At 40.4% G+C, this 26,134-nt stretch overlaps 2 protein-coding genes across 4 annotated transcripts in view; one reads left to right on the forward strand and one right to left on the reverse strand.

Moving 5' to 3' along the window:
* The window catches only part of SMC6 (structural maintenance of chromosomes 6), a 37,769-nt gene extending 36,165 nt beyond the window's left edge, over nt 1-1,604 (reverse strand). For both annotated transcript variants that reach the window (XM_074581902.1, XM_074581901.1), the window contains exon 1: nt 1,425-1,604. The gene's annotated coding sequence lies outside the window, so the exon portion shown is untranslated. The remainder of the gene's footprint in view (nt 1-1,424) is intronic.
* GEN1 (GEN1 Holliday junction 5' flap endonuclease) lies at nt 1,602-25,174 on the forward strand. Of its 2 annotated transcripts, XM_074581905.1 has the most exons (15): nt 1,602-1,737; nt 3,134-3,183; nt 6,780-6,977; nt 8,746-8,932; nt 11,150-11,326; nt 12,961-13,071; nt 15,526-15,599; nt 16,156-16,247; nt 17,060-17,210; nt 17,327-17,363; nt 17,466-17,546; nt 19,093-19,223; nt 21,003-21,064; nt 21,649-21,792; nt 22,014-25,174. In XM_074581905.1, the coding sequence occupies exons 3-15, from the start codon at nt 6,817-6,819 to the stop codon at nt 23,468-23,470; spliced, it is 2,865 nt and encodes a 954-aa protein (XP_074438006.1). In that variant the 5' UTR covers nt 1,602-1,737; nt 3,134-3,183; nt 6,780-6,816; the 3' UTR covers nt 23,471-25,174. The 2 variants fall into 2 exon arrangements, with proteins under 2 accessions (XP_074438006.1, XP_074438004.1); XM_074581903.1 differs by lacking the exon at nt 3,134-3,183 and having other exon boundaries at nt 1,611-1,737.
* The last annotated feature ends 960 nt before the right edge of the window (nt 25,175-26,134 follow it).

Consider the following 26,134-nt stretch of genomic DNA (forward strand, 5'->3'; position numbering starts at 1 on the left):
TGGGAACAAATAAGGGCAAGACAGATCCAATTATAAAAACATCACAGGATCACTACAAATTATTACAAGTAATTCTTGTGCATGTAATGAGAGCAGGAAAGAAAAACGCAATCCCCAGATGTGCTGTATACAACTATTAGGACTATTACATGTTATAGTAGAAAAGTATTTACCCTGTTAACATCAAAGTATAGGAAAACAGAGGCTGCATCCACTGGAAGCAACATGCAGAGATGCCCACACGTGTTCCAACTCAACCAAGGGCATCTCTTTCCACAGTTTCCATTGCAATGCGGTTCTACAAGTTTTTTCCCCTTTCCCTACCTGCCTGGTTGAGATTCAACAAGGCCAAGTGCCGGGTCCTGCACTTGGGTCACAACAACCCCATGCAGCGCTACAGGCCTGGGGAAGAGTGGCTGAAGAGCTGCCCAGCAGAAAAGGACCTGAGAACGTTGGTCAACACCTGGCAGAATATGAGCCAGCAGTGTGCCCAGGTGGCCAAGAAGGACAACAGCATCCTGGCCTGTATCAGGAACAGTGTGGTGAGTAGGACTAAGGCAGTGGTGAGGACCCACCTTGAGCGCTGTGTCCAGTTTTGAGCCCCTCACTGCGAAAAAGACATTGAGGTGTTGGAGCAGGTCCAGAGAAGGGCAGAGAAACCCGCGAGGTCTTTAGAAAACAAAGCTGTGGGAACTGGGATTGTTTAGCCTGGAGAAAAGGAGACTGAGGGGAGACCTCATCTCTCTCTACAGCTACCTGAAAGGACGTTTTATCAAGGTGGGGGTCGGTCTCTTCTCCCAAGTCACAGGCGATAGGACAAGAGGAAATGGCCTCAAGTTGCACCGGGGAGGTTTAGCCTGGATATTAGGAAAAATGTTTACACTGAAAGGGTTATCAAGCATTGGAACAGGCTGCTCAGGGAAGTGGTAGAATCATCACCTCTGAAGGTATTTAAAAGACAGGTAGGCATAGTGCTTAGCGATATGGTTTAGTGACGGGTTTTGTCAGTGTCAGGTCAATGGTTGGACCCAATGATCTGAAAGGTCATGGGGAGCTGCTCTGTGGAAAGAGACCTTGGAGTCCTGGTGGAGGGAGTCTCTGGGCGAAACCGGGAAGATCCACGCACCGCCCCCTTGGCGGCTGGAAAGCCCAGGCGGCAGCTTCTCCCCGGTCCTTACCCGCTTCCCCCTCCCGCCTTCACAGTGCCGGGCACCCGGCGGGCAGCCCTCACGCTAGGCACAGCAGCCATGCGGGACGGCAAGTGACAAAAGCCAGCTACGACTGACGGAACCATCACAGCGGAGCTCCCGGCCCGGCGCTGCCCTGACACAGCCCGCCGGGGCAGGGGCAGACACCACCGCTACCCTACGACCTCCCCCCCTTACAGCCACCCCCGCTCCCAGAGCCGCCGCCCCCCGCCCTACCTCTCCTCAGCACCAACGGCGGCGGCGGGGCCGTTAAACGACCACCAGCCCACTCGGCGCCCGGGAAGATCCCCCGTCCCGTGCGACGGAAGAGCCGCCGCGGGGCGCGGGCGCCTGCGCGCTGCCACCGCCCCCGCCCTGAGGAGGCCGTTTCCGCGCCGCCGCCATTTTCCGGAGGGCGGAGCCACTCATTGGGGCTCTGGAGCGGGCGAGTGGGATTGGGGGTTTCGTCTCTCCTCCTTTGCTCTGCCGCGGGACTTAGCGGCTGGGCCAGCTCGGGTTTCTCTGAGCCTTTCGGGGCTCAAACCGGGATGTAAGTTTCTACTAATCCCCCCCTCCTCTGAAGCCGCCGTCGCTGAGGGGACGTCGGGGGCCTCAAGGCGCCTCGGCTGGGCGGGCAGGCAGGCAGGCAGGGGGGGAGCGTTGCGGGAGAGCAGGCCCCCAGCCCCAAACGTGGAGTCAGGCCTGCAGCCCTCTGAGCGGGCAGGGAGAGTCCTGCAGAAGGCTCTTCGTCTCGCAGCCCGTCAGGGAAGCGGCTCCTTCTTCCCCTGCGGTGCAGCGTTTATCTCTCGCTGGCGTCGAGGCGGGAATTTTAAATGCTTGTGTTCAAGATGGCAGTGCGGCTTGATACATCGTTGTCAGGCAACTTCTCGGTTTTGTTTTCATCTCAGGGAAAAAAAAACAACGTAGGAGGTTGAGGGATCTGTACGTGCTGAAGTACAGCACGCCACTGAGGCGCTCAGGTTCATCGGCAAAGCTGTGCCGGGTGCTGGGGCATCGCAGCGGGGCAGAGAGGGAGTGGGAGAGTTGTTAAAAACGTGTTGTGGGCTTTCTTTTTTTCACTTTTTTCCCCCCTTTCACCCCTCTCTGCCCCCTTTCTCTTTTTAGAGGTCTCTGGGTCAGATATAAAGCATATGCTTGTCAGTCTTTGCAAGTTACCTTGGCAATGAGTGAAAGTGTATCGGTATGAATTAAGCTTCAGCATTAAATCTCTTCTGTCGTTATTTATAAGCAATTGGCTTACTTTTTCAGCTGTGAAACTTCGTAGAGCAGAATATAGTCCTAAAGTACATTTTATAAAACCTAAAATCTATATAGCTATAGCACATACTGGCCCAATGAGAAATCGAGAAGGTTTTGTGTAGGGTTTTTTAATTTATATTTTGTGACAATGATCTTATAATAGGATGATGTCTTCAGTGATTTGTAAGTATATCAAAAAAATTAGGTTCAGTCTCCCTCTTTGGAAGTTACCATCTCTGTAAGCTGATTGGAGGCTTTTGATGAGTGAAGCTCCTCAACAAAATCGGAGTAGACAGATCACTGCTATTAACAGTAGTAGATCTGTTTGTATACAGGATCCAGATCTAAATATTTTATAGAATACGGGCAAAAAAGCAAAGACTGGTAGGTCTTACAGGCTTTCATAACTCAACCTTAGATATATGTTGAATGGGGATGAGGAAAGCTTCTGTCCTCAAATAACAATACTTTGTTACCTGATAATGAAAAAAAAATGGGGTTTGTTTGTAGTTACCAAATTTTTTATACTTTTTTCTTTATTATTTGTAATCTTACGGAATGCTAAGTGTTTGTAGTGTATTTGTCTTTCCTGTTAATCGTTCTTTCCTGTAAGTACCATGTGATATTCCATAACAATATTTAGTAACCAACTAACACAGTTTTTTAAAAAATTTGTATTGATACAGACTGACAGGAACCAAATGATAACATCAAAAAAGACATCTTCCTTTTTTTGGTAGGTGTTCTCTTGTTAAACTCCATTGAACCTGAATATCACACTTGTCTTTTGCAAAGGTTTGGATGCCTTTTATTAGCCTCCCCTGTGCGTCAGGGAAATTGATCATCAATTGATGCTTAGGACGAGTGGGCTAGATGAATGGACATCTAGTAAGGTGGATAGATAACTGGTTGAAAGACAGAGTTCAGAGGGTTGTGATTAGGGGCACAGAGTCTAGTTGGAGGTCAGTGAAGAGTGGTGCTCCCCAGGGGTCAGTACTGGGTCCAGTCCTCTTCAATATATTTATGAATGACCTGGACGAGGGGATAGAGTGCACCCTCAGCAAGTTTGCCGATGACACAAAGCTGGGGGGGTGGCTGACACACCGGAAGGCTGTGCTGCCATACAGAGAGACCTGGACAGGCTGGTGATCTGGGCAAAGAGGAACCTTGTGAAATTCAATAAGGGCAAGTGTAGGGTGCTGCACCTGGGGAGGGATAACCCCATGCACCAGTCCAGGTTGGGGGCTGACCTGCTGGAGAGCAGCTCTGTGGAAAGAGACCTGGGAGTCCTGGTGGACAACAGGATGACCATGAGCCAGCAATGTGCCCTCGTGGCCAAGAAGGCCAATGGCATCCCGGCGTGCTGTCATGGTTTTGGCCGGATTGGGCCATCAGAACGACAGATGGCCCTCCCCCCACTTTCTCCTCAGAGAGGAGAGGAAGAGATAAGGAGATTTACGAGTTTAGAAAAAGAACTAAACTACTTTAATGAAAATAATAATAAATTTAAAAATAGCAAATAATAATAGAATAATAAAAATTAAAGGAGGAAAAAAAGTATACGATATGTACAAAACGGTATCCAGCTCCCAGGATGACGATCGCATCACCAGCAGAGACAGGGAAAGTCCCAGACTGGAGTCAGCAATGGACAGGAGCTGAATTCTAGAACTAGAGTCAGGAATGCTCGGATTGGGATCAAAGGCAGACAAACAGACAGGGTCCTCCTCAGATGTCGGCCATTGAAGAAAAAGCAAGCCAGAGCAGCCTTGCCCCTTTGATCCCTCAGCTTTTATACTGAGCGTGACGCAGATGGGATGGAATACCCTGTTGGTCAATTTTTGGTCACCTGTCCCATCTGCTCCTCCCTGCAGGTGGGACCCTGCTACGCTTCTCCGCTTCTGACCCTCTAACGGGGTAAACAGTGAAGTTAGCTGACCTTGGTTGTTACAGCAATAAGTATAAGCAAGAGCCTCTGTGCATACCAGTCCTTGGTATAATCCGGCTTTACCACTCAGAGTGAACAGTTTCTGAAAAATATGCTGTTAATTTCAGATTTTAGTCAGTTAGAAGAGGCCAAGCTAAAAAGTAAAATTACAAATCAGAAAGTTGGTTCTGTTTTACCTTAAACCAGGACAGGTGCATCAAGAGTGTGACCAGAAGGTCGAGGGAGGTCATTCTTCCCCTCTACTCTGCCTTGGTGAGGCCACGTCTGGAGTACTGTGTCCAGTTCTGGGCCCCCCAGTTCAAGAGGGACAGGGAACTGCTGGAGAGGGTGCAGCAGAGAGCTACCAAGATGATGAGGGGACTGGAACACCTCTCTTATAAAGAAAGACTGAGGGATTTGGGTCTCTTCTGTCTGGAAAAAAGACGACTGAGGGGGGACCTTATCAACACTTATAAAGACTTAAAGGGTGGGTGTCAGGAGGATGGGGACAGGACAAGAGGTAATAGGCACAAACGTGGGCATAGGAAGTTCCACCTAAACATGAGGAGGAGCTTGTTTACTCTGAGGGTGGCAGAGCCCTTGCACAGGCTGCCCAGGGAGGTGGTGGAGTCTCTGTCTCTGGAGATATTCAAAACCCGCCTGGACGCATTCCTGTGCGACCTGCTCTGGGTGACCCTGCTCTGGCAGGGGGGTTGGACTAGGTGATCTCCAGAGGTCCCTTCCAACCCTGTGATTCTATGATGATTCTGTCATCCTGGACTTCAAGAGATTATGCCATGTATTTGCATGTCTTATTTATATTTTTAACTCATTTTATGTGCTTGAGGTATAACAACAACAGAAGCAATACATCATACCCTATATGCCTACAACTAAAATCAGGTTGAGTGATTGAAGTAGTTGAAGAAATGGATTAGAGAAATGTGATTTTTGTTGAAAGTAAATCTTAATATTAGAACTTGATTTAAAACAACCTGCAATTCCTGCAGTGTCAGAAATCATGTATTATTGATTAGCTGCCTTGCTTTAAAACGGTTCTAGAGTATAACACAGTGCACCCTACAAAGACAGGCTTGCTGTTCTGACGGACTGTGGTGGTAGTAAATGTGGAAGATTGCTGAATTTAACGTGACTGTGTTCACTAGAGGCCACGAGGTGGCATAGCTCCTCATGTGTCTTAAGCAGATTGCAGAGCCCAGGTAGCTGGCTCCTCTAGTCATGAATCATTGAAATAAGGGTTTTATTTTATCTGAGTATACGGTAGTTTCAAAATCAGGATGAAAGAAATAGAAAACGTTACAGATTTTATTTGTTTTTTATCTTCTGATACTGAGGGAGAAAAGGAAAAAGTGGAGAAATGCATGAGGCAAACTTTGTACTGTAAGACAGTGCAGGAATAGATTGGTGTTGTGAGGGGGAAAAGCACAGTATGTGTTAGCGGCCTTGTGTAGAAGTGGCAACGTGTGAAAACCAGAAGAATAATGAAAAAGGAAAGAAGGAAAGGAAGAAAATTAAATCCAGTAATGGAGAAGCATGGAGAATACTTAAATAAAAGACAAAGAAATATACTACCTAACGGGTGTATATTTTCAGCTGTCATTCATTATAGGTGGTGCCAGTAACACTATAGCAAAATTAAAATAGTAAAAATATACACAGTGGCGTGTTTCTGCATGTTACAAACATCAAAATGTTTGTTGGAAGGGACTTCCGGAGGTTATCATTGCTGACTCCCTGCTCAGAGGAAGACTTCTACCCGTATTGAATTAAATCAGCCAGACAGTATGCTGGCTGGATGTTGCAAATCTCCAAGAATTAATATTCTGTAACCTCTTGGCAACCAGTGCTGCAGTAGCCTCTGTCATTTCTTTCCTGAAGTCCAGCTTGAATTTCACAAACCAGAATCTGTGTATCTTGGAATACTAAGGAGAGTTTAATTTCCATCATCGTTGTAAATGTTCCTCAAGTAGCTATAATCTACTTCTGTTTGAACAGAAACATTTTAATGTGAATTCTGCCACTTCAGGGAGTAATTCCCTTGAGAGGTGTGGTTTTTCTTTGTTTTTAAATGAAGCTTGGATTGTGTGTATGCAAGGAACACGAGACCCGCAAGTGAATGATTTAACTTATTTTTTTCTGCCCAGCTGAGTTTGGTTTTATTTATGTTCAGGCTATTAGCAATGAAAATGTACAGTCCAAAAAAGGTATTGAATAATAAACCATCTGTGAACCGGAGTCACTACACAGTTAGAAGGCTTGATTGCAAATGTTCTTGGTTCATAAAAGTAAAATTGATAATTACTAAATATTTTCCGAACCTCACATTCATATGTCCTACTTCATGTTATATTCTGAAAGTATTTTATTTCGCTTGGTCTTCACAGCTAAAATCTTCATGCTGACACCGAAGAAGCTAGAACAATGGGAGTGACTAATTTGTGGCAAATCCTTGAGCCTGTGAAGCAACCTGTCAACTTGAGCAGTCTCAAAGGAAAAACGCTGGCTGTTGATTTAAGTCTGTGGGTTTGTGAAGCACAGACTGTTAAAAAGATGATTGGAGTAGTTACCAAGCCACATCTGAGGTATGGTATCCATATAAATTGTTGTAGCCAAAAGCCTTGTAGCTGTGTAATTTAGGTATGATACTTATTCTAAATTTAAGACTACCTCTGAAATTCATATGACTGTGTTGTTTTGATTCTGTTATTGTTCTTTGTGCTACATGCATAAGGGTTTTGAAGTGAAGACTCAGTCATACTGGCTGAATTCAACTTAATGCTTGGGTGCAAATAGAAGTTCTTGGGCCCAGCCTACTTTGTCTCAAGGCCTCAACTGTAGATAAAGATGAGATGAATGTAAGCAGAACCATGTTTGTCTTACTGTGGTATAGCCCTATGTGATATACAGATTATCAAGGAACACAAATCAGTGTGGTAATTCCTATATATTTCTGAGGCTGTGTGATGGAAGGTGATATGAGAGTTTCAACTGTTTATCACAGCAGTTTGGATGCTAGTCAGTTCAGAGCATGCTGAGTCGTGCATGTTCTACCCTGATCTGGCTTATAAATTAAAATTCTATTTAGACTCCATGTTGAATTAAATGGGTTTAAATAATTCTTCAGGCTTATGAACAACCTTGGAGAATACATATGTTTTTAATTTAAATGAATCACATACTTAAGGGATGAGCAAGTATAAGCAGCTGTAACTTTAAAGCACTGTTTTCTGCAAATGATGCTGACAAAAATGAAAATATATACAAATTTTCATAAATGATCTGTTATTGGTTAGCTCAAGAATACTGAGTTACTAGCTGCCGCTAGATGTTCCTGTGTCTTCTGTTGAATTCAGTTGATATGAAATATCATCATCATCTGGGAATAATTTCTTAAAACGTTATGCTCATGATGCTAAGTGGGTAATTAACTAAAACTTGAAGCATGACCAAAGTCATTACTTCCCTCTGGTAGGATGTCCTGTGTGCAGTGGAATTGAAGCATCAGTCCAGATCTCTTATGCAGTCTTTCCAAAGCAAGACAAAGGGATGAACAGATTTCTACCAAAAAAAAAAAAAGTTTTCAGGCAGTTGGAAATTAAATTGTTTTACTAAGTATTTTAGAGAAACTTACTGTAAGTGATTGATTTTTATATCATTTTGTGAAAATAGAACTAGCCTCGAAAGATCACCTTATCCTTTTTTACCAACAGCAAATGTACAAAATTTAGTCTAGAACAATGGTCTCTCCATGTCAGTTGAAAAGATATAAATGTTTGGGCTATTCTTTTTGAAAGATTGATCCTGGAATTACTAGAAAAAAAGCATATTACTGCTCTCTTTACCAAATAGTTGTTATTACTGCCTTGCAAAATTCCACCCATCAGTGATGCTGGTTTGCATATGAACTAAATTGGCATGGTAATGGTATCTATGAGTCTGTCTAATATCACAGCATTCAGTCACTTCAGAATATGAGGTACATGTATTGATAGATTTTTGGATTAAAATTTGATCTGAAAGAATCAATGTGGATATGTGTTTGGAAGCAGACTTTGGATATTGCATGTTTTTTTAATGAGCCTTTTAAATTTGTTTACACCTAAAAAAGATCTTTCTTGTCCTTACGTGGTATTTTCTTGGGAATTTTGTAAATATGTTACAAATTCATAGTAAAACAACTTCAACCAAAGACAGGGATATCGATAAGTTAGCCTGAGGGTGAGGGACTCATAAAAGGTGGAGAGAAAGCTAAGTTTGTTTCTGGGGTAGGCTGAGGAATATAAGGAAAACCTCTAAAGAAATCAATGTTCGGTAATTCTGCATCTTATGGAACGCTTTGCTTTATTGCAGAAATCTATTTTTTCGATACTCTTTCTTGACATCAATGGGAATTAAACTAGTTTTTGTCATGGAAGGAGAAGCTCCCAAGTTGAAAGCAGACACTATGAGCAAGAGGAATGAGATGCGCTATGGACCTTCAAAGAAAGTTGGAGCTGCAAGAACCGGGAGATCTTTATTTAAAGCAATTTTAAAAGAGGTAAGTAATTGAGGCCTGTGTTTAAGTATTTTTAATGTGATAGGAAGAAATCTTAACAACATTAAATAAAAGAACTTTAAAGAAATAATAGTTACTACACAACAAATTTCAACAGTAATTGAGCTTTGAGGGAATATATGCCTTTGAAATTGGGCATTACAGCATCTCTTAATTGTTTTTGTAGAGGGGGTTAGAATATTTTCTTGTTTGATGTGTTCTGTGCATGTAATGCTGTAGTGAGCCACAGTCGTAATTGGGTGTTTACTACAGAAATTCAACTTTCTTGTTCTTTAATGGTGTTAGTATTCATACTTAATTTTTTTCTAGATTGAAAAAAAATGTGTTGTGTACCTATGTACACTAGCTAAGCTAGTGTGTTTTTGAAGTGGTACACAGAACTGTTTTGTAAGCTAGATCTGTGACTGGGTAGCTGTATAGCTAAGAGGATATACTTGTTGAAGCCTACTGGATTAGGCTAAAAGGAAGACTTTTTCGTATAACTGGTTGAGACAACTCTGGGTGCAAAGACCTCCTGTTCAGTAATTTTTGTTTTTCATTCATTGTTGCAGATATTTAACCATTTAACCAGAATTTTATGAAATAGAATTTATAGATGCTCATGGCTTCAACAGGTTGAATGTATTAATTCATGTTTTATTCTTGAATTCTAAAAGAAATTATTTTCTCTGAAATTTATAAGAGGTATATATGAGTATATATCAGTTTGTCTTAGAATCATAGAATGGTTTGGGTTGGAAGGGACCTTAAAGATCATCTAGTTCCAGTCCCCCTGCCATGGGCAGGGACACCTCCCACTAGACCAGGTTGCTCAAAGCCTCATCCAGCCTCGTCTTGAACACTTCCAGGGATGGGACATCTTCAGCTTCCCCAGGTAACCTGTCCCAGTGCCTCACCACCCTCACAGTAAAGAATTTCTTCCTAATATCTAATATAAATTTCCCCTCTTTCAGTTTGAAACTGTTACCCCTCATGCTATCGCTACACTGACTCATAAAGAGTCCCTCCCTCCCCATCTCTCCTGTTGGCCCCCTTTCAGTACTGGAAGTTCATTACATGGTCTCCCCGGAGCCTTCTCTTCAGGCTGAACAACCCCAACTCTCTCAGCCTGTCCCCATAGGAGAGGTGCTCCAGCCCTCTGATCATCGTTGTGGCCTTCCTCTGGACCCGTTCCAACAGGTCCATGTCCTTCTTGTGCTGGGGACTCCAAAGCTGTATGCAGTACTCCAGGTGGGGTCTTGCAAGAGCAGAGTAGAGGGGTACGATCACCTTCTTTGACCTGCTGGACATGCTTCTTTTGGTGCAACCCAGGATGTGGTTGGCTTTCTGGGCTGCGAGCATGTGTTGCCGGCTCATGTTGAGCTTCTTATCCACCAACAGCCCCAAGTCCTCTTCAGGGCTGCTCTCAATCCATTCTCTGCCTAGTCTGTATTTGTCTTTGGAACTACTGTGACCCAGGTGCAGGACCCTGCACTTGGCCTAGTTAAATCTCACGAGGTTCACACGGCCCTACTTCTTGAGCTTGTCCAGGTCCCTCTGGATGGCATCCCTTCACCATGCCGACTGCTGGTGCCACACAGCTTGGTGTCATTGGCAAATTTGCTGAGGCTGCACTCGATCCCACTGTCCATGTCACTGACAAAGATGTTAAACAGCACCAGTCCCAGTACTGCCCCCTGAGGAACGCCACTCATCACTGATTTCCACTTGGACGTGGAGGTGTTGACTGCAACCCTTTGAGTCTTATAATGTGATCCAGCCTTACTAGGGCAACAGTACTGTACTTTCATGCTTGGTATTCTCATGGAGTCTGGTGTCTGTTGAAAGATGTCTGTGCTAGCCCAGTATCACTACTTGAGTAAACAGTGTTGTTTTACAAAGATAAATATTACTTTGTTACTCTTATTTTGAAAACATCCTAAATATCCATTTAAAGTGTAAAGATCTCTGTGAACGAGTAACCATTAGTCATGCTGTCTTCAAGTCCTGTAACTAATACTTTGCTCTTAGTTGGATGTTTCTTTTGACTGTTATGGTAAACTATATTTCCCCTACAGTGGTGCTTGTATTAACATAGTGTTCTATAGACAGTGCAACGGTAGCAGTTTTTGTATACAATTGTGTCTGAGAAAACACATACTAATAAGTGGATGTAATTCAGCATTCAGTCTCTCTTTCCTTTTGGATTCCTTCGTTTAGTGTCTTGAACTGCTGGAATGTTTAGGTGTCCCTTGGGTTCAAGCAGTCGGGGAAGCAGAGGCAATGTGTGCCTACCTGAATGCAAAAGGACACGTTGATGGCTGCATTACCAATGATGGAGATGTCTTCTTATATGGAGCTCAAACAGTTTATAGGAACTTTGCCATGAATGCAAAGGTAACGTATCTCATCCCATTCTCACCCTCTCTTTAGACTCTTCCCAAAAAATGTAAATAGAAAGAAGAGACTTGAAACAATTACTTAGATGTTATTGCATTTACCCTCTAGTAGCTGGGTTTATTTAAAATAGTACTTTTAAGACAGGAACGCTGTGTTTGATTCATTAGCAATCTGTGTATTGGATGCGAGAGCAAAACAACTGAATGGAGGAATACTTAGGGTATTAGTGTCTGTGTTTGTACTGTCCTGTGATGTGTAATATAAAGCTAAGTATCAAACTTTTTTTTCCCTTTCCTCCTCTACAGTGGAGAATTTGAGTGAAATAATTGCTTCCTATAAATTTACTGTTAGGGACATATGGGAGTGGTTGGCCTCCTGGGTCTAATAACAGTGTTCACACACTTGCATCCTACAGGTTTCTTTTATTATGAATATACTTATAATGAATACTATTAGTCTCCAATTGAACATGAATAGTGTAGGGATGTACATCTGTATAATAATCAATTGTTGTGGTCATTCAAAAAACCAAATCAATTTATGACCTTGGGCTGAAGTGTTCATTTGTTAGGAATGCAATTTTCCAGAGCTGGTGAAAGGCAACCCCAAATTTCCAGAACTTACACTTTCTCTATAAATCAGAGAAAGGAATGCATGTGTTCTGTCTGGTGAATCTAACGAGAAAGTGTAGGAAAAACGGTATTTGGGTTGGAATTTTAAATAATGTTCATCAGGAAGACTTGTTGAGGAAATACTTCAGTAATAGGAGAAAATCAATAGAATAGGAAAAAAAAGCACTATGAACAACTAACTTCTAAAAAAAAATAAAGCTGATGGAAGATGATTTGCTTTGATGGCACCATTTTTGGGTTTTCTCTTGATTTGGTTCTTTGCTTTCATTCAACTTCCTTGTCATTTATCACCAAAAAATGAAGGTGGCCTCAATTTTTCAGGTGTACTTTGTTACATACCTGAGTCAACATCAAAAAATGGTTTATGTAGGTGTGTGTCTGTCAGGGGTATCTGTTCCAGAAAACTAGATTATTTTGGGTTGTCAGCTTGCATGGGGTTTTTGGGGGAGGCAGTGGCCTACCTTATAATTCATGTTAATCTTGATTTCATGTTCATGTGTTTGAGTCCCTCTACCCTTCAGAGTTTCAGGTGTTCCTTTAGCTCATGTCTAATATACTAGGTAACATCTTAATTATTTTTTCTTTTTTTTACTCAAGTAGCACATTAAAATGTTGACATGGACTTTAAAAACTGCAATTCCTGAGATCACTTACACAGCTACTATTACTACATAATATTAATTTTGCCACACTTTTTCTACAGGTAGTAAGCAATAAAAAAAAACTTTGGCTTATTTTAGTTTCTTTCAACAGTTGATGCTTATACTTACAACTTGAAATTCCAGAACTATAGTTATTTATGTTGTGTCCATGCATTACATAATGAAATTTAATTGCTGTTTTTTTTATTTTTGCTATCAGACACCTCTTATGGGATAGACCCATTTCCTGCAGGTGTAGGTGAATAGGGGTGCGTAAGCAATCGCAGTTAAACGTGACTCAGGGCAGTTCCTTCCCTGATGTTACAGAAATAAAATGTATGATAAATTTCTCTTGCAGGATCCAGTTCTTGACTGTTACACAATGTCCTCTATTAAGGAGAAGCTTGGTTGTGACAGAGAGTCTTTGATTGGGCTAGCTGTTCTTCTGGGTTGTGATTATCTTCCAAAGGTAAGCAATGTAATTTTTTTTTTATTAGGTACTTATAGTTTATTGTTTTTCAAGACAGTGTATCGAGGGAGACTTGTGCGTTTTGACAAAAGGCCGGTCAATGGATGATGATGTGAATGATGGTCCATCTTCACCAACAGTACCGTGAAGGTGGGGAAGGCCTACCTCCCCCACGTCACAACCACCTCCACGAAGAAGAAAAGACAGGTTATAGTTGTAGGCAACCCCATTCTGAAGGGAGCAGAGGGTCTGATATGCCGCCCAGACCCTCCTCTTAGGGAGGTCTGCTGCCTTCGTGGGGCCCAGATTAAGGACATCACTAGGAAACTTCCTAGTCTAGTACAGCCCTCAGACTCTTACCCATTGCTGCTCTTTCATGTGGGTGGCGATGAAGCTGCAACGTGTAATCCAAGGGGGGTCAAAAGAGATTTCAGGGCTTGGGGATGGTTGGTAAGGGAACCTGGAGGACAGGTGTTTTTTCTCCTCTCTCATCCCAGTTGCAGGCAGTGACATTGAAAGAAACAGATGGGCCCAGTCTATTAATATGTGGCTCTGAGGCTGGTGTCACCACCACAATTTTGGGTTTTTCGGTAGGATAGAGTGTGAAGAGCTGTCTTGGAAGAATACCCATGAGCAGGTTGAAAGCCTATGGGTAAGAATAAGAGACAAAGGTAACAAAGGGGACCTTGTGGTTGGTGTCTACTGCAGGCCACCTGATCAAGGGGAGCCTCTTGATGAAGCCACCTTACTCCAGCTACAGGAGGCATCGCAGTTGCAGGCTCTTGTCCTGCTGGGGCACTTCACCACCCCGACATCTGCCGGAAAAGTAGCACAGTGAACTGTAGGCAGTCCAGGAGAGTCCTGGAGTGCATCAGAGATAACTACTTAAGCCAAGTAATAGACATCTACACCAGAGGAGAGGCAATACTGGACCTGACGCAAGTGATCTGATTGGAGACAGCCTGGGCTGCAGTGATCATGCACCGGTGGAGTTTGCAGTCCTGAGGGATATGGGTCAGGGGAATAGTAAAGTCAGGACCATGAATGTTAGGAAAGCAAACTGCCAGATCTTCAAGGAGTGAGTCAATAAGACCCTCTGGGAAACTGCCCTCAGGGACAAGGGAGCAGAACAGAGCTGGCAGATCTCTGAGGACGCTTTCCTTAGAGCACAAGATCTCTCAAAGCCCAGGTGTAAGCAATCAGGAAAGGAGGGCAAGAGACCTGCATGGCTGAGTTGAGATCTGCTTGTCAAACTAAAGGGCAAGCAAGAGATGCGCAGGCAGTAGAAGCAGGGTCAGGTATCCTGGGAAGAGTGTAGGGACGCTGCCCAGTTGTGTAGGGGTGGGGTCAGAAAGGCCAAGGTGCAGCTGGAGCTGAACTTGGCAAGGGAATAACAAAGAATAATAAGAAGGGCTTCTATAAGTATGTCAACCAGAAAAGGAAGGTCAAAGAGAGCATATCCCCCTGAGATGAGTGAGACTGGCAAACTGGTAACAAGGGATGAGGAGAAGGCTGAGGTACTTAACAACTTCTTTGCCTCGGTCTTCACTGGCGACCTCTCTTCCCACACCTCTTGAGTGGATGGACCTCAAGGCAGGGGCTGGGGGAGCAAAGTCCTTCCCACTGTATGAGATCAGCTTTGCGACCATGTGAGGAACCTGAACATACAGGAGGAGTCTGTAGGACCTGACCCAATACATCCCAGAGTCCTTAGGGAATTGGCTGATATAGTTGCCAAGCTACTGCAACATGTTGCCCAGAGAGGTGGTAGATGCCTCATCCCTGGAAGGATTCAAGGTCAGGTTGGACGGAGCTCTGAGCAACCTGATCAAAGTGAAGATGTCCCTGCTCATTGCAGGGAGATTGGACTAGATGACCTTTTCTTTGTCACCTCTCAGAATTGATTTTGCATAAGCACTTGAGTTCTTCAAATATTAAAAGTTTCTGTTGTCGTAAAGCATCTCTTTTCTGTGAGTGAAAGCTTTTTGCTGGCTTTCTTCTGTCTCTTAAGTTCCATCCTTTTGACTCTAAAATCCAAAAGATCTGTCTTTGTCTTGTCTTTCCAAGATAATTCTGAAAAAACTGCTCTCTGGCAGTTAGCTGGCAAGAATCTTATCAGTATTTTATAGTGTTGTCCTGTTGCAGATAGCAAGGAAAACAAAACCTCTTTTCTTATTATTTTCTACTACCTTCTTTCTCTGCCTTGTTTTATCTGAGCTGCTATTGACCATAAGAGCATTTTGTGCAGCTTGTGCATTACGCTGATAGTATGGCTGTAATCTGCCACCTTTTCTGACTGCAGAACTTGGTCAAAAGTTATTTTTTCTCAATTTATTCTCAGCGTATGGGATCATTTTTGTCAGTTGTCTCATAATGTTATGAAGGCAGTTTTTATTAAAATCTGAATACTTTCTGTTTGTCATTAAATAATGTTTCATATTTCTCTCTCTATAGGGCGTTCCAGGAGTTGGTAAAGAACAAGCTTTAAAGTTAATTGAGACTTTGAGAGGTCAAAACTTATTGCAAAGGTAAAGTGAAAACTTAAGTTGTGTGCTGAAGTACTTTAAGTACTTTGATTTTATTCAAAGACTTGATGGTATGTACTTCAGCTCCAGGACAATGTTTGTAATACTTCATTTGGGGAGGGGAGGGGTAAGGGGGAGATAACCCCATTCCTTACTGTATATTTGCTAAATGAATTCCTGTTTTGCTAGCCCAAGCTTCTTAATTGTTTTAAATGTTAGCTGACTCCTAGCTCTTGTGCTAGCAGATGTATGTTGATATTTGGAAAGGAAGTCATAAAGACTGATGAGAGACTTTTTTGCTGATTTTTTTTTTTTTTTTTTTTTTTAATTAGGAGGTGAATCAGGACATGAGCTACCAAATGCTTTCTGTGTTTGTTATCATAATGTCTGTGTCAATACTGGAAATCCAACAATCATATAATATACTTTAAAAATACCTTTTTCATAAATCAGAAAACTCTTAGAAGCCTGAGAAGTATTAAAGGAGTGTTTTTCAGTATTTTATTTGAAGTATGAAAGTTAAAAATATTTCTTAATCCTTTTAATATCATCCTTTTAGGTTTGAGCAATGGAAAGAACAATTCCAGTACGGTAATAATCCACCTTTGGTTGTTAAAAGGGTAACTCACTGTTCTGAGTGCCATCATCCAGGTCAGTGTGAAAAGCGCTGGATTTTATTTTTAGCCTAATTGTTTACTTTTTCGTTCTAGCTGTGTGGGGTGGGGTGGGGTTTTTTTGATTGTTTGGGTTTGGGGGTTTTTTATGACTAGCATTAAAAATTGCTTTTGTTGTCATTCAGCTTCTGAACTATCTTCGCGTTTTCGGTATATAAATATTTTTGAGGCTGGGGACTACCTTTCTTCAAATGTGAAACTAGTTTATAGCAGATGGAACGTCATCACAATGCTGTTGTGTGATCCCAGATATTTGCCTTTTTATCATTATCAATAAAGTATGCATGCTATACTGACAAGCAACTATTTCTTTAGTTGCCTGAATTGATCTTGCATCAGGAGGACTGAATCCATTAGTATTGTTGGGTTTTGCTGCAGTCTTTTCTTAAAAGAAGTTAATCTCAAGGAACCTCATTTTGGTAGCAGCTTTCATTAGTGAACTCATTTAAACCCATCACTTGGAGAAGAAAAAGCTTGTTTCAAGTATGTTACTTATGTACATTTGACAAGATGTCACAGACTAATTCTGTAGTTTTTTAGGTAATAAAGTATTTAGCATAAGGTCTGAAACTGTTGGGGAAAAGTCTGAAAAAAACCAAGGTTCCTTGTATTTGTCAGTTTTCACTGTAAATATATAAATACAGCTAATGCACTCAGGTCTGCTTACAGCTGCTTTTCATGTCAGATTCGTATGTGCTCTGAGCTTTGTATTTGTACTATTAGCTTTGTATATTTGGAGATTTTTGGAAACCTTTTTTCTGCTTACGCTTTGTGCATCTGCTTCTGTAGGATCTTACAAGGAACATGAGCACAATGGATGTAAATTCTGTGAAAGCACTAGATCCTGCAAACCCAATGACTCCAAATACTGCTGTCCTTGTGAATGGCATCAGTTAGAGCGAATGAAACAAGCAAGTGCAGTGGAGGACAATATCAGAAAGTAGGAAAGTCTTGAAATTGAACTGCTTTTCCCTGCGTTTGTATGCAGGGTGAGCATTTAAATTCTGCATCTTTTCTGTTTCTGTTCAGTTCCTAACGCATTTGTTTTACCTGCAGAAAAGCTAACAGTTGTGAGGGCTTTCCATTCTCTGAGGTAACAAACAAGCCTATTTAAAGATAAATCTTTTTAATCTAGTAACTGAAATTTCAGATTTCTGCCCTCTCTTAAACTGTCTCTCTTTTGTTTTATCTCCAGGTTATCCAAGAATTTCTTGTAAACAAGAATAAATTGATCAAGATAAAAGAATGCCAAAGGCCAAATTTATTGTCCTTTCAGGTATATAACAAAAACCTGTATATTCAGCTCTGTAGGTTTTTTGTTTATTAGTAAGGAAGGTATCTGATAATTTTTATCTCCGTTGGTAATTTTACTGAAAATAAGAATTAAAGAATCTTGCTACAACTTCTTAATAAACTTCATTTTTTGAAAGCCTAAAATTGAAGACTGAAAAAAATCAGTTGATGTAAAAATGTATGTAGAAAAGTGGAAGAAAGAGAACTTGGAAAAAAGGTCACTTGCCATGTTTTTCACTGTTCAGTATTACTAGATTGGGTTGCTGAGTGCTGCATAATCTGCATACTTTGTGCTGCAGATTATGCTGCTGCAGAGTGCTGCATACAAAAAAGTATGACGTACTATATGGTTGTATGGCATAATATATGCATCTGGGATGTTACCTTTTTTTGTTTTCACCCACCTTTTATAAAGGTATTAGCAAATACAGCTACTGTTTTCGCTCATACTTGTTTCATACTGACGCAGTGCATATATGGTGACTTTGGGTATTAGCAGGTCATGATTGTGGACTTTTTTTTCAGTGATTTTGTTTTGTTCGTTTTCTTTTGGGTTTTTTTTTGTATCTTTGAGATAACCAGCTTCTGTATATAACAAGCAGAGTGTCTTTTATTCTGAATGTTGCCTGTTTTCCCAAAATAGCAGAATTTTCCCAAAAATTCTCTTGCGTATCGAATAGAATACACTATTTGAGTTGGAAGTCACCTAAAATAATCATCTAGTCCAACTGCTTGACCAATTCAGGGCTGGCCCAGTTAAAATTTGTTATTAAGGGCCTTGTCCTAATGCCTCTTAAAACAGGCTTGGGGCATCGACCACCTCTCTAGGAAGCCTGTTCCAGTGTTTATCACAACATTGCCAGCTTTCAAGTTCAGAAGCCCTTTAATTCAAAGTGCACAAAGCTCGAAAGGGGTCTAACTTATTCCTCTATCCATAGAAAAAAAGAATAAATATCCCAGGAGGCTTTGGGGGTTTGTTTTGTGTGTGTTTGGGGTTTCTTTTGGGGTGGATGGGCAGCGTGTTAATATATGTATGTTAGCATTGTTTTCTAAGAATGATATTTATTTGTTCTTTATTGGTGAAAGCAGATCTTTTACAATGTTTCATTTTTCCAGGACTGATGACAGTGTGATAATTATGTACAGCATAGTAGACTGCTGTTGAACAATGCAGCTTTAATGAAAATCCATGGTCATCCTTCTCTCACATGCAAAATATGTAATTTTCACAGCTCCTTGCACAGCTGATCTGAATCTGATCAGGAGTTTGGCAACTGTCTTATCGCACCTGCTGCCACTACACAACTGTTCCTTTGGCTTATTATTGACAGCTGATGAATCTGCTGTGTTATGGATGACTGTTCCCTCCCTTGTCAGTGAGATGCCATCAGGCATTACACTAATGTATAAAAGCATTCTAGATGTTTTAAGTATTTAGTCCTGTGTCCCTGCTACATAGCTGTCTAAGCATGATATCTAACAGAATAAGAAAGTTTTAAAGTTTGGGGTGTTTTTTTTTATACTAACAGATCTTTGCTTCTGAGAAGATGGAATGGAACAAACATTACGCTTGTAAGAAATTGTTAGCGCTATTGACACGTTATGATATGATCCAGAGAAAATCTGGAATCATTGATTCAAAACAACTGCAGGCAATACGGTAATGTAGTTTGATTTCTTGAACTTAATATGTTTACTTCTGCTGCTGGATGAAAATTGAGTTTTCTTCCTTTTTTTTTTATGGAAATATAATAGTTTTCTTCCATCTCTGTTGCAAGCTTTGTGCTCATTTTGAATAGAGGTAAAAATTCAGATCAGTACACCGATCCTTACACTACCACTGCAAAAAGTAATACATATAGTAGTTTCTTTTCATTCTAACTGACAATGCCTGCTTTTTCCTATGTTTGCTTTGTGTTCTGTTTCCTTGAATCTGTACGTGAGATTTAGCATTACAGGTTTGATCCTCTGCTCAGGTTCTTAGCAGAAGTTTAATTGGCTTCTGTGATCCAAAGTAAGAGCCTAGGCTTAGAAATGAGCATTTGCAGATTCAGTCATGGTCTCTGATGTCTTATCAGACCTACCGACTGTCATTGTACAATGTGTCTGATGGAATCATTGGCTTACGGTTCTATTCTGCTACCCCTTCTTCTCAAAACAACAGTTTCATTCAGGATGGCTGCATTTAGGAATATAAAAAGGGCCAAGTATCCTGCTACTAAAAATGAATATGCAGAGGAAAAAAAACAGGATAAGCATGTAAGTGCTTTCCCCTAGAATATTTTCCCACCACCCAGGTTTCTGTTACCCAGGGGTTTTCTGAGCCAGAATTAGTACCTTCTTATTTTATCAGCCCTCAATGTATTTTTTTTTTAATGATCTAATCTTTCCTAAACTTCTGTAAACTTTTAGAATCTACAGTGTCTGTTGGCAAATCTAAACTTAACTTCACCGTGTGAAGGGAATCGTTATTTTAATTTTAGTATCTGATGATTTTGTTTCCCAAATGAAACCCAAATTCTTCCCCCCCCAAATTCTTGTATTGCAGGGTTAGTGGTTTTTCCATGTTCCTTGATGCTGTTCAAGATTTTTATAGACCTTAACTTTGTGGGACAGAAGAACAGTCAGTAGTAATGTGATAGTATCTCTTCTGGGTTTAATGTGTTGTAATCTCTTAAATTATTATTTGCAGAGAAGCTGTTCTATTCAGTGGTATCTTTCAAAAGAGTGGAGAGACTGGTTGGGGGCTGCTTTTTAAATGGGTTGGCTAGATAAATTGACCAGCATTTACCATAATGAATGAATTAATTGACATCCTCTGTTTATAACACTTTCTAGTGTTTCAAGAGTTTAAAAGACAGATCACGCGTGCTCTAGACTTCTTTTGTTAACAAGTGTTTAAAAATGCAGTAATGATTTACAGGAGCCTCTTCACATGTAGGAACCTATTAAACTGATGTACAGATAATGTTTTTAGAAAAATCTCATAAAGACTGATTGTCCCTGCATAGTTCATGTTTTATCTTTCTTCATGCTCTCATGCAAAAGATATAAACGACCCTGTCTGGTCATTCAGAAAACCACTGTCCATGGCAACAGCCTTCTCGGTGGCATAGTTGAAGATATCAAACTGATGTTTGTAGGAGTCTGCGTTATGGTTGTCTGCTGCAGAATAGTTTTTTGACTTCTTGTTACGCTCCTCTGAGCAGTATCATTTAAAACAAAAAAAGTTTCAGAATTCAAATCCAGACACAAAATTTTGCTGTATAACTTAGAGAAATAGTGTATTTTTTTTAAAGATGTAATAATTTTACTATTACAAGAATATTTTTACCTCTAAATCCTTAAAAATTAGGGTACTGATTTATTTTAGGTAACTTAGATTTTTCATTTCCTGTTTAAATGAAATAACTTAATGGGCTTTTTCTTGTTTTTACAGGATAGTCAAGACACGTGTTAAAAGTGGAATTCCTTGTTTTGAAGTTGAGTGGCAAAAGCCAGGTTGGTCTGGTTTCTGTGTACATTGTAGAACAAAACAGTTCATAGAAAAAGAGAAAAGCATGCTTTAAAGAGGAAAAGAGTTTAACAACATTATGAGGAAATGAAATGTGGGTGAGATTGGAAACTTCTATGAAAACGATAGAAAATGTGCATCAAGTTTCACATACTCTGACAGTGAAAGCAATGTTTAAAAAAAAATAAAAAAATAAAAAAATTTACCTAGAAAGCAAGGGACTCGGTCTTCAGGTACTTTTTCTGGTACATATTAATAAGACCTGGGCTCTGCATTTGGTATCTTTTTTCACTATGTACCCAGAGCTGCGACTGTTTACTAGCTAGACATTTTTCTATGGTGACAGAATTCTACCTTTAGTGTGCCTGTTTGAGCCAGGAGACTGGCAAAGAGGAAAAAGACTTGACTTGTAGCTAAATCTCAAACATTGTACTATTGACCTTTTCGCATACCTTCCTTGTACTCAGATATATCTTTTATTCTTTGTTTTTCTTATTCCCTGCTTTGAAATGTGTGTATATATACGCCTAGTGTATATACGTGTCTAATGTACAGTCATTAATTTTTTTAGAGCATTATGTTGATGCAGAAGATGAGCCTGCGGAGTTGTTTGTAGTCACAGTAGAAGAGTCGTCTTTGTTTCAGGCTGCTTATCCTGATCTCGTTGCCCTTTATCAAGTAGAAAAGTCAGACGTTATGAAGAAGAAACAGAAAAGTAAGTCCAAAAGCTTATTTCTTAGGAATTTAGGGGTCTTGTCAGAATACAAGAAGCAAAAGCAACAAACATTTCTCCCACTGTTGAGCAATACCATGTTTTGTCAAGATCAGGTATCTTGCAGGGACTGTGCTTTTCTCTTACCATTTTGTACTTTAGCACTAGGAAATCTGAACCGTGTTTAATATGACATTTTGATATGCCCTTTTTATTTTTTTCAGACAGGAAAGACAGACCAAAAGAAAAGGAATTACCGAAAGTTTATGATGAAGTTAGTGATCTTCTGTCTCAAATGAATTTAAAATCTAGATGTGAAATTCTTCCTGTGCAAGACTCCTCATCGGATATAAAAACTCCTGCAGAAAATCAGATACACCAGAGGAGTACTGAGTCAAAAGATCTAGTGCTAGCTACAGCTTCCTGCATAACGACTCTTCAGACACCAGCATCAGCAGCTGCTCTTCCTCCAACTGCATCGCCTTACTCGCTCTCACAGAGTATGTTCGCTGACTCATCTGTATTGGCAGCACAACTTACTGAAAATTCAAGGATATCATCCCCTTCGTCTGTAATAGCTGGTCTACAGCTGAGCAGTATTGATTGGGAAGCAACCTCCTTCAGCACTTCGTCAGCCCGTGGGGGTGATACCCATGATCCAGCAGCTGAGTTAACCACATACATAAAAGACTCACATGCACTGGGTCATGAAACAGTAAGAAACAGCTCGGAATATTCTGATGCTGCGCAGTCTGATCAACATCATTCTGTAATTGATTTGATTTCTGATGATGCTATGGGTCAGATTGAGAAGTGGTCTTTAAGTGAGCGCATACTTAAGAAGACTTCCATTCCATCAAAGCCTTTGTTGTCTGAAGGTGTAATGCAACTGGAGTCTTTGAAACATTTTAAACAAACAGAAGAAACATTGCATCATGATAAAGATTATATCTCTTCCTCATGTCAGTTAAATAAACTAGTGCAGGAAAGTAAAAATGTGCTATCAGAAGACTATTCAAGGGAATCCAGCGTACACATTTATCAACATCAGTACAAAAAAGCTGACAGCCTGGATGAAATGATGCAAAAAGACCGTAATTTAAACAGTTCAACACCTCTAGCCCTCAGTGGTAAAACAACAGAGACTCTGCATCTGGGGTGTGAAGTGCCTCCAGTGTCTCAAAAGCCAGCAGACGTTGTAACTGGCGGTCACATTAAAAAAGCTTGTACTCAAACTACTTGGAAAAGTTCCTTTAAAAAGAGTGTGTGTCAGAACAGATATTCTTCTAGTGAAGACAGTGATGATGATAATATGAACAAAAAACGGATTTATAAGCAGCAGAACAGTCAGCTGAACCCTGGTCAGTTTAAAAAACGTTTCACAAAGGAAAGGAGTGATGCTGTTACTAGCAAAAGAACAAACAGTGACTCAGCCCTTTTAATTAAAGAGGAGAAGAAAAAGAGCAATTTAAAAAAAGCTGGTAATAGTTTGTCATTGCAAGTATCTCCAAAACCATCCTCTGTCGGGGAAGTTAATTGTTTCCAAAGTCCAGAGCAACCGTTTGAGAGGTCAGGTTCTGGTCCCACGCAACGAGCGGAAAGTGCTGTTCCGGCTTTTGCATGGGCAGACAGTCCCCTTCCGCTGTCTGAAAGACTAAAAAGAAGAATCAACATCAATTAGGTTCTCCATAAAATTCTGATGACAATTAACTTTGAACCTTCTGCTCTTACAGAGTTTTCTTCTCAAAGCTTCTGCAGCGTGCTCTGTCAATTTTAAGTAGCCATAGTTTTGATGAATAAGAAGTGCTCTGAAATAGTGCATACTGGTGCTAAAGTTCGAAACGAAAATGTTAGCAAAAGTAACAAATACCGCATTATAGGGAAGTGCCAGTTATTCTGGACTTGATTACGTTCTGAACTTGATACATATGCATCAGGATATAGTATACAAGGGAGCAAGGGGGTTTATTTACGAAATGGGAAGGTTTTTTCACAGCCAATTGTGAGGATGTGTGCAGCTATTAGTCCTTCTGCTTATAAAACCAGACTTATTAAAATAGTGCCTGCGCTGCAGTTGGGTATTCTTAGTCCGACAAAGTGATACAGTTCTTTCCAGCTGAAATTTTCCATTCTGCTCCACTAACTTAATTTTGCGAGTTTTAAAATGGATTTTCAGTTCCTGGGATGCTGGTGGTGTTGATTATCTCTGAAGGACCAGATAGAGGCACACAGCAGATGTACCTTGCAGGGTAGCTAAATTTGTATCTGCCATGCCCTATAATAAACTGTTCTTTGAGTGTGTGCATCTTCCAAAAAATGGAATAAGCCACATAAGGATATTCTGGGTTTATAGCTGTCACAGCTAATATTTAAGGAAATTTTGATGGCTATTTTAACCAAACATTTGTATTTTGGAGCGGTTTTTTTTTCTTAAAAATCTATATAATAGATACAGATAATGCAGTCTGTAATTAGCCAAAATGGTAGTTTCTTGTTTTCCTCTGTGGGCAGATGGAGAAAGTTTATTTCCAAATGAGAAATGTGTTATGGAAAGGAGCAGAAAAAATCCAAAATATTGGAAACTTATTTTCAGTTTTGAAGATGGTCTGTCTCTTCTGGAGACTTGTAGCCACCCATCTGATGTGAGAGGTATGAATAGCTAGAAAATTAGAATTGCTAAGCAGAGTAAGAGTAGCAGTCACCTGGGGACCATAAATGGAGAGATTCTTTATGCAGTGGTCAGTAGCGGAGAGATCAGACCATTTTTTGTGGAAAAATATTTTTTTTTGGTTATGTATGAGTCTTTTCCTTGCTGCAGATTTTTGAATACTACAAGTTGTAATCAAGAGTTTGAATTTTCATTAATAAAAAGGCTAACGTCATGTAAATAACCTCACTTACGTTTGCTCATGGTGTATGAGAATGCTCTCTTTTTTTGAAGGAATCATACAATTTCACCCATGGTGTGGGGGTTTTGTGTTTTAGGCTTTTGTTTAGAATCGGGGGCAAGAGAGGCTTTTGGAAGGTTTTTTGTTTGTTTTCCAAATCTGGCTGGGCCGACGGCTTTAATGAATGATTCGCTGAAAATACTGTGCCAGAGTTATGATAAGTTCATGTTTCATGGATGATGGAAGCCAGAAATAAGATATTAAGAACTGCAGAGGGGAAAAAAAAAAAAGATACTATGTTGCTGATTTTTCGCTACAAATAAATCTGGTCTCACAGATACAGTTCAAGCATGAAAAGCAGAAAAATTTCCATTTTTTCATTTGCACTGCATCTTAATTTTGTACAAGTTTTCTACCAGTACTTTAGAAGCAGCAATAAAAGTGAAAACAACTGTATAGGATGCCCTCTCTCATTGCAGCAAATAAACACAAGAATGTTTATCATTGGGGGTGACTGTTACTTGAATTAAACTTGTTATTTGTTACAGAAGGGAAATTACAGTTTTTAAAGTGTTTTGATTTCTCATCTTTCTGCAATTTACTCAGTATAAGGATTAGGGATGATTTTTCTTCTTTGGAAGTGTTTTTACTGTGCCAAAGCTGACTGTTTTGCAACCTCTCGCACTCGTGGAGAAAATGTTTAAATAAATTGTGTGGGTGTAACAGATAACTTTCTTCTGCGGGAAATACTCCTACAGGATTATGTTAGACTGGCTGTAAGTGTAAGTGAATGTGATGCATCAGCCTGATGACCCTGACTATATTTTCATTTATCATCTATCCTAGTCAGCCCAAAGAGGCTGTATCAGGGTGCTTCATCTAAAGTAATAAAACTATACCTGCTCTGGGGATGGGGCAAATAAAAGATGCATTGTTTTTCAAATACTTTTCTGAAAGTTTTTCTGTAGAAGAAACTGTACCAGCCCGAGTGCTTTACCTGGATTATCACGCTGGATGTCGGCATCCCTCTAGCTTGAATCTTTCCTGCAGAGACATAGGGCAGAATGCATAGGTTCTTGCTTATCAGTGTAAATATCATCATTTCCACTTACAAAAAGAATTAAACATCCACTTAGATGCAAATTTATGTAGCATTGCTTAACAAAGGGATTTCCTGTGATTGTAACTTACTATTTGAGGTCCATGGGGAATCAACCAGAAAGGAAAATAAATACTGTTTACATGGTATATATACATAGAAAGCTACAAAAAATATAATGTAAAAAAAACCAAAACCACAACCCACCTCTTAGTTTCTATATTAAGCTATACATGCTCTTAATTTTTCATTGAAAGATATTACTGAAATACTTACTAGCACGTGTGAACATGCTAACTAAAGGAAAAATTCATTTTCATTGCATTTACCAATTTCTACTTTATTGATAAAATTGATG

Source organism: Larus michahellis, chromosome 3 (genome assembly GCF_964199755.1).
Source record: "Larus michahellis chromosome 3, bLarMic1.1, whole genome shotgun sequence".
Lineage (NCBI taxonomy): Eukaryota > Metazoa > Chordata > Aves > Charadriiformes > Laridae > Larus > Larus michahellis.